This window comes from Aureococcus anophagefferens (assembly GCF_000186865.1).
Source record: "Aureococcus anophagefferens unplaced genomic scaffold AURANscaffold_5, whole genome shotgun sequence".
Classification (NCBI taxonomy): domain Eukaryota; class Pelagophyceae; order Pelagomonadales; family Pelagomonadaceae; genus Aureococcus; species Aureococcus anophagefferens.
The window spans coordinates 2,218,258-2,226,733 of NW_008705565.1; the positions used below are offsets into that span (position 1 = coordinate 2,218,258).

General features: G+C 70.6%; 2 protein-coding genes across 2 annotated transcripts in view; one reads left to right on the top strand and one right to left on the bottom strand.

Annotated features, from left to right (window-relative positions):
• AURANDRAFT_71204 (expressed protein) overlaps window positions 1–1,208 on the top strand; it is a gene marked incomplete at both ends in the record, with an annotated part of 3,968 nt that extends 2,760 nt beyond the window's left edge. Inside the window, one exon of the mRNA XM_009036752.1 lies at window positions 156–1,208. Within this exon, the coding sequence (XP_009035000.1) occupies window positions 156–1,207 (1,052 nt within the window). The remainder of the gene's footprint in view (window positions 1–155) is intronic.
• Window positions 1,209–4,099: 2,891 nt separating this feature from the next.
• AURANDRAFT_62772 (hypothetical protein) lies at window positions 4,100–7,409 on the bottom strand (the record flags this gene model as incomplete). Its single annotated transcript, XM_009036891.1, has 3 exons — window positions 4,100–4,412; window positions 5,386–6,159; window positions 6,244–7,409. 3 exons carry the CDS (start codon window positions 7,407–7,409, stop codon window positions 4,100–4,102), a joined length of 2,253 nt encoding a protein of 750 aa, XP_009035139.1.
• Window positions 7,410–8,476: the final 1,067 nt, after the last annotated feature.

Below are 8,476 nucleotides of genomic sequence, written 5' to 3' on the forward strand. Positions count from 1 at the left end.
CGTGATGATCGTGATGGCGATGTCCGCGGGTTGTAACGACGCTTTGACGCAAACGAACGCGGGCGCGAGGGCCCAGCGCCGGCGGCCCATCCCGATCGGAGAGGCCAGGCTGCCCCGAAGGTGCAGGGAAACATGAAGTAATCGTTACGGGGCAGCTCCCGTTCTTCCGCGGCGCGCACCCCGGCGCCGGCGCCGGGCTTTGTTCGTTGCGCCGCGGGCGGCCCGAGCCGGCGCGCGCGCGCGCCATGGTTTCGCCGGCGCGGGTCCTGCTCTGGGCGTCGGCCGCCTGCGCCGGCGCCCTCGCGCCGTCCCTCGCGCCGTCGCCGCCGCCGGCGCTGCGCGTCGTCGTCGAGGTCGAACTCGCGTCGGCGGCGGCCAACGGCTCGTCGACCTTCGGCGCGACCTTCTGCGACGCCTTCGCGGGCCTCGAGGCCGCCTACGCGGCGGCCGCGGGCGACGCGGCCGGCGAGGCCGTCGGAGCGGCGGGCTGCGCGGCCGCGAACGGCACCGCGACGGTCGCCGCCGCGGCGACGGTCGCGGACGCCGCGGCCGCCGCGGCCTTGGCGGCGGCGCTCAACGCGACCTTCGGCGCCGGCGCCGTCGGCGACGCGGCGCTCGCCGCGGTCCTCTCCACCGCGACCGTCTCGCGCGCGTCCTACCGCGCCGCGGCGTCGCCGTCGCGCGCGCCGTCGCCGGCCCCGGCGGCCGCCGCCGGCGACGGCGACGACGACGCGGCGCCGCCGTCGCTGAAATTCCACTCGCGGTCCTTCTTCGCGTACATGGGGCTGATTCTGCTCATGATCGCGCTCTTTCTGTTCGTCTTCGCGATCTTTTTGGGCCTGCGGCGGCCGATCCGGCGCCGCTACCGCGCCTGCATCAAGCGCTGGGGGCCCTTCCCCTGCTGCCCGAACGCGGGCCTGTCGCGCCACGAGCTCGCGCTCGCGCGGCGCGCGGCCGCGGGCGAGATCGAGGGCCCGGCCAAGGCCGCGCGGCCCGCGGCCAAGGCGCGGCCCTGCGGCGCCGCGGCGAGCTACGCGCCGACGCGGGACCACGACGGCGGCTCGCCCCGGGGCGGCTCGCCGCGGGGCTCGCCGCGGGGCTCGCCGCGGGGCTCGCCGCGGGAGCCCGCGGAGAGCCCCTCGGACATCGCCCACTTCGTCGCCTCGCTCCGCAAGGCGAAGATCACGCCCCAGACGCACGTCATCTAAGTCGCCACGTCGACGTCGCCGCGGCGCGCGTCGATCGCCGCGCGGAGCCGCGCGAGGAGGGGCGGCGGCGGCGGCGCGGCCGCGTCGTCGAAGACGAAGCGGTAGACGGGCCCGCCGTCCGGGCCGACGGCGCCGTCGCCGTCGACCTCGTCGCCGTCGCTACCGTCGTCGTCGTCCTCGACCTTCTCGCCCGCGGCCGGCGGCCGGCGGCGCCGGCGGCGGAACTCGGGCCGGCGCGCCGTTTCGCCGTCGTCGTCCGGCGCCTCGACGTCCGCCGTTTCGCCGGCGTCGGGCGCGACGACGTGCGAGAAGGCCACGCAGGGCACGCGCCGCCGGGGCCGCGTCGCCTTGAGCGAGAGCGCCGAGAGACCGAAAAACCAGAACGCGGCGACGGCGGCCCAGTAGGGCGCCGCGACGCACTCCGCGAGGGGCGGCCAGGCGAGCAGGGCGCCGGCGGCCGCGCCGGCGACCTTGGGCGCCAGCGGGTCGCGCCGCGGCGCCGCGGCCTGGAGCAGCGCGAGCGCCGCCGCGACGGCGATCGGCGGCGCGGCGCCCGCGCGGCGCGCGACGTGCGCCGCGGCGATTGGCGCCGCGCCCTTGGCGAGCCAGCGCGGCGGGCCGTCGCCGCCGCCGCCGGCGCCGACGTCGGGCGCGAGCGCCGGCGCGGCCGCCGCGACGACGCCGCAGACGCCGAGCGCCGACGCCGCCGACGCCGCGGCGGCGAAGAGGCACTGGCCGAGGAAGGCGTGCGGCGCGGCGCGGCCCGGCGCGACGCAGAGCAAAACGCCGACGACCCCGGCCTCGAGGAGCGAGTCGTGGCAGAGCAGCGCCGCGGCGACGCGCCACCACTCGCCGCGGCGCACGACGAGCTCGTAGTTGTAGCCCACGCTGGCGACGCGGTCGCGCGCGATGAGCAGCCGCAAAACGACGACCGCGGCGGCGAACGCCGCGCCGGCGGCGCTCACGTGCAGCATGCGCAGCTATGGAGCTTCACGAGAGCTTTTGCACGGGCGCCCGATGGCCGACGCGACGCGCCCCCCGCTCGTGCCCCGTCTAAACTGCGCGTTTTTGGCTAGCGGCCAGGGGCGCCCGGTGGCTATACGTGGCAAAAACGAGCGCTCGAATTGCGACGAATGGCTAGCCGTTTCGCCGGCTTGAGTACCAAACACGTACGCGCCCGCGGGCCGGGAACGGAGACCTCCGAGGCCAAGCTTCCGACGCACGGCAGCCCGTTCTGGCCGTCGGAGTGGCCTTCCATGACCCCTGGACGTAAGCCTGACCGTCGGTGCCCCCATCGGAGGTGGTTCTGGCGTCGACCAAATTCCACCGCGCGGGCCTCGTCTCCGAGTCCGCGGGGCTGCCGCGGCGTACAACTCCGCGGCCGCGGTGCGCGCCACCACCGATGGCGTTGGATACGCCCCTTGGTTCTGGGCGCGACGTGGGGGTGACGACTGGGGAACGCCAGGAAAGTGCAGTTTCGTCGATCACCCCGCCGCGCACGCAGGGGCGCCGCCGGCGCCACTGGCGGCAAAGGCTTCAAGTTGCCTTGGCGCGTCTCTCAACGTAGGGGGGCCGGGAGGAACCGCGGGGGACAGCAAAGGCTTACCAAAGCGGTTTTCCGTGTTTTACACGCTCGGCGTCGTCGACGCGTCGCCAGCCAGTGAAAACTCCACCTAGTAAGATCATGATGCGCGTCGCCCTGACGCCTGGTCGGTGATCTCGCGATCATCATAGGAGAAGTCAACCGAGCCACGAGCAGCGACCGCCGCAATGGCTGCGAACAGGAAATTCCGAGCAGACGTCATATGACGACGCTGACCCGGTTTCCGAACACAACCATGCGGATCGCGCGAGCTAGTGCGCGACTTCGGTTTTGTACGGCAAAGGTGCAGTGCTCGCAGCCAGTAGTTCATGTTGAAGTAGTAACGGGGCAGATGTTGAGGGAGCTGGTTGGCCAAATTGGCCGGATTGGCCGCGTTGGACGTACGCCGTCGGACGGCAGCCAACCGCGATCGGACGATCGGACGAAGAGCCAACCGCGATCGGACAGGGACGAGGCCATTGGACGAACCTAGCGGCCATTGGACATGACCCCCGGCCATTGGACGTAAAAGTCATCCATTGGCTACGATCTCGCGACGTTGGGCAGCGTCTCCAGGGGGCAGCCCGCTCGCGAGCGGCGACGGCCCGGAGCGCGTGGATTCCATGGAAGCGGCCAACGCCACCCTCCCGCCCGCCCAAGACCTCGGCGCCGATGAACCAGAACTTCCGATCCGCGGACTGCCGCCGTTCTGCAGACATCGATCACTGCGAATGCGGCGCGCGTCCCCCGATTTTTGCAGCTCCGGGTTTATACGCCGTGACAGGAAGGACATGGGGCAACATATCACCTCTGTGCGGTCGCCCTACGGCTGACTCGGGTTCGAATCACCCCCACGCGCGTGACGACGACGACGGCGGCGGCGGCGGCGGCGGCGGCGACGACGACGACGACGACGACCGACCGACCGACCGACCGACCGACCGACCGACCCCCCAAAGTAGGCTACAGGGCTTCGCCGGGGGCCCGAAGGGACTCGCCCGGCACCTCCTCGAAACCCCAATATATATTTTTTAAATTTTACCCCCCGTACCCCGGCGCTCGAGGTGGCCTCTCTGCTGGCAGTCCTCGCATTACACCGTGACTGACGCAGAGCTCGCGACTCATGTCGGCCAGCGATCGGACGATCGGACGATCGGCCAGATCGGACGATCGGACGAAGCCCATCGGACGCACGGCCAATCGCGGTTGGACGTGGCCAATGGGATTCAGCCAACGCGGCCAATCCGGCCAATTTGGCCAACCAGCTCCCTCAAGGCAGATGCACCAACTTCTATTCTGGGCTTTGTCCTCAATGGACGAAGTCGGGCATGGGCCCCGCGTTCGCGTAGCGGCGGAGCTGGAGCCCGGCGTTGGCAGGGATGTGGCCTTTGCCCTTGGGGATGCTGTCTCGCCCGTCGAGGCCGCGGCCGTTGCCGTCGGCGTCGAAGCGGTGCTTGTGGGACCCCGTGTAGAGCGCCGCGTCCGTGAGGCGGCCCAGGCTCTCCGGCTCCGTGCCGCGCGCCTTGGGCCCGCCGGCGTCGAAGATGAGCTTCGCGACGGCCTCGAGGGGCTGCGTCCGCTTGGCGGCGACGAGCGACACGGCCCGCTCGAAGCCCGTGAGGCTGAGCTTGCGCGAACCGCGGGGGGGGGTGTCGGCCGTGGGCTCGGTAGGGCCACCAACCGAGCAAGTGGTACGGTATAATGTAGTGGAATAGTATGTATACAGTATAATGTAAATCCTAGGGGTTTTTATAAAACTCGCCTTGTTTTGATCCGCTGCAACATGTTTTGATCCGCTGCAACTTGTTTTGATCCGCTGCAACCCAAACATTCAACTTGTTTTGATCCGCTGCGACACGTTTTCTTGAACAAGGACGTCACGGCAAGACTAAAACAACTCCCCGGCACCTTGAAGGGCAGCCTAGGCCGCCGCGATGGCCGAGATCTCCGAGTTCCTCGAAGCGGAGAACGCGATCATCGCTGCGAAGGACGCAGCGGCCGACGCCGCGGCAGGAGCGGGCGAGAACTCGTTCGCGGCCGTCGCCGCGGCCGACGCCGAGTACCGCGCCGTCGAAGCCGCGAAGGGCGTCGACGAGCAGCAGGAGGCCGAGGCCCTGCGCTCGCTCTTCGTCGGCGCGAGCGCGCGCGCGTGCGAGGTCGCCTGCGCGAGCGTGCTCAAGGGCGCGTGGACCTTCGCGACGATGCGCGACGCGTACCGCCGCGACGCCGACGCGAGCGACCTCGTCGGCGCGCGCGTCCGCGCGGTCGTCGAGGGCCTCGAGGCGCCGCACCTGCGGCCCTCGTCCATCGAGGAGCGGCTCCTGGCCGGGACGAACGCGGCCGCCCGCAGCCCCGCGTCGCGCGGCGCGGCGCGCGCGACCGAGGCCCGCCCGCGCAGGCGTACGGGCTCGCGTCGCTCTTCACGAACCTGTCGCTGCTGCCGCCGTGAGCCGCCCCATCGTAACCGACGGGCGCGCGTGCGGGGATTATCGGTCGGGGCGGAGGATCTTGTCCCAGGCGGCGTCGCGCGCCTTCCGCGCCGCGGGCGCGTCCGCGGGCGCGTCCGCGGGCGCGCTCGCCCCCGGCGCGTCGCACGGTGTCCCGCCGCAGAGCCGCGCCTCGCGGTCGACGCCGCAGGACGGTGCGCCGCAGGACGCGAGGCCGAGGACGTCGAGGAGCCACCAGCCCGACGTCCGCGCGGCGCCGTCGCGGCGGTCGGGCGCCTCGACCTCGGGGTCCTGGCTGAGCTCGACCTGGCGCAGCGCGTCCTCGCAGCGGCGGACGCGCGCCTCGATGCCGTCGCCGGTGGCCCGGGGCCAGCCGGGGTCGTAGGCCTCGTAGTCGAACTCGGACGCGAGAACGACGGGCACCGGCGGCGGCGCGCCCTCGGCGGGCGCGACGAAGCCCCGCGCGGCGTCCGGGCTCGCGTCGAGGGACACGGCGCGCACGGGGTCGTCCGCGGCGCGGCCGTCGAGGGACACGGCGCGCACGGGGTCGTCCGCGGCGCGGCTCGGGCTCTCGTGGACCGCGTCGGCGACGAGCGCGCGGACCTCGGCCTCCCACCCGGCGGGCATCCGCAGGCTCTTCAGGCGCGCCTCGAGGCCGCCCGGCAGCGGCCGCGGCGGCGACGGCGGCGGCGTGGCCGGGCCCGCCCCGCCGCGGAGCCCGCCGGACCGCGGGAGGCTCGACCGGCGCCGCGAGCACTCGCTCTGGGCCTCGACGGCGCGGCGGAGCGTCGACGCCTCGGCGATGGCCCGGCGCGCCTCCTCCTGCGCCGTGACCGCTCGCCTATTGAGCTCCGTGCACGTGCTCCCCGCGTCCCGGTCCGCCATGGCGGCGCGCGGCTGCCCCAGATCCCGGGAAGGAAGCCTTCGGGACACACTGGGAGTTCGTCGGCTTCATCAGATGTTCAAGGAAGCAAGATCACCCTATTGAACCGCGCTTACGCGTCACAGGCCGTCGAAGAACGACTCGGCCTTCGTCTTCAGGGAGAGCTTGGACCGCCCGCCGACGGTGGTGGAGCCCGCGCGGCGCGACGGCGCGGGCCCCGCGCTGCTGTCGTCGCTGTCGCTGTCGCCGTCGCCGTCGCCGTCGCCGCCGTCGTCGCCGCCGCCGCCCGCGTCGTCGCCGTCGAGGTCGTCGAGGCACCGCGCGTCGAAGAAGCGGACGACGTCGTCGTGGCTGAGCGAGAGCACGAGCGCGCGGTCCGCGGAGAAGTCGAGGCGCTCGATGGGGAAGCCGCCGTGGTCGCCGAGGACGCCGAGGAGCTCGAGGCCCGGCATGACGCGCGCGACGCGGAGGACGCCGTCGGACGAGCCCGAGAGCAGGACGTCGTCGTCGACCCTGAGCAGGACGTCGACGGACTCCGGGTGGCCGACGATGCGGTCCGACGAGTCGCCCCAGCGGCCCCAGCTGTAGACGACGAGGGGCCCCGTCGTCGTGCCGCAGACGACTTTGGACCCGCGCTTCATGACCTCGACCGAGAGCAGCTCGTCGTCCTGCGGGTCGGAGACGCGGAGCTGCCGCAGGTTCCGCCGCGGGTCGCAGACGCCGAGGCGGCCGTCGGCGCCCGCGGAGAAGAGGTGGTCCGCGGCGCAGGCGAGGTCCGCGACGTAGTCCTCGTGCGGAGCCGCCTCGAGCACGCCGCGGCGGCCGTCGCCCGCGCGGAGCCGCGCGTCGTAGAGCGCGACGGTGCCCGCGTCGTCGCCGACGGCGACGACGGGCCCGCCGCCGGCCAGCGCCTCGGGCAGCAGCGCGCTGACGGCGTCGCCGCGCGACCCGCGCCACGCGCGCGTCCCGCGCGTCGACGCGTCGTCGCTGCAGTCCCACGCGACCACCGCGCCGCTCTCGAAGCCGCAGACGAGCGCGTCGCCGCTCCAGGCCACGCAGCGCGCCGCGCCCTCGTCGTGGACCAGCCGCGCCAGCGCCGGCCGGCCCGGTGCGCCCCAGCAGTCGCGCAGCTCCACGGACCCGTCGCAGAGGCCCACGGCGAAGATGTTCGCGCGGCGCGGGTGGCACGCGAGGGACAGCGGCTGCGTCTTGAGGTGGAGGTTGGGCGGCTTGACCTCCTCGTCGTCGCTGCCGTCGGCGCCGTCGTCGAGGCTATCGCGGCTTGCCATCGCCTCTCGATCGATGGGTGAGGTCGGCCCTGAACATACTCCTGAACTGCTTGTTGAAATGGTGAAGAGGGGGGGGTTTGCTCCGCCAGTGGCGCCCCGGCCGACCCCTCTAGCGCAGCGACGCGGTACTCGAAAGTCACGATCTTGAGCGCGAACGAACCTTCATAGTACCGTCGACTAGGAAACCAAGGGGCATGTCCAACGCCATCGATGGTAACAAATGTAAATTTGGAAGGGTCGAGATTGTTGTTCTTTGGAATCACAAGCAGAGAGTCGTCCCAACGAGAGTCGGCTCTGCTGATGTCAGTTCCGAAACTGAAACGTTGAACCGGCGAACGCCGGCGCTTACGCAGATGCCATGGGAGTGGCCGACATTCAAGTGGTATCCCCTTGTGCACATCGTTGTCATCATGATCGTATTGGCCATCGGCCCCATAACGCATGGGTTCTTCAGGGACGGGAGGGTGGGCTTCTAACTTTTCCTCTTGCTGACCATGTTCCATGTCAGCCCCTCCCCCTGAGTTTTCCTCTTCTGGAGAGAAAACCGGTTTGTCTGGGTTGTCCTCCGTGTCCGGATAGTCACTCGGGTCCGGAACATATGATTTCCTAGGCACATCATGTGCTTTAGCCACGTTGCTCCTCTGCCGATCTATTTGCACGGGATCCGGGTCCTTGTTTAGGTCCATGTCGATATCGGACAGGGTTCGCTGGAAATCGTCTGAGGTGCGATGAATCGTTCTCTGAGTCCAACCATGCCCATCAGAGATAGCCGCCGCTTCTTTCTCAGGTGGCTGTGGTAAAGCGGGATTTAGAATTATCCTCCTGGTTCCATCATGAAGTTCATCGGATAACTCGTATGGGAAAATCGCAGAGCCTGTAGTCCTAATCTTGCCATCGTTGAACAGACATATCTGTGCTCGGGGCATGTCTACAAGTGGGAAGGGTACGTCTAACGACGCACCCGCGCCATAACCTGTAAAGAAACTAAGTCCCGTACATCAACTTGACGTTAAGGTACAGTCCGTAGTAGCAGGATAAGCACAGTGGGGAGAGGGGAAGCTCAGTGG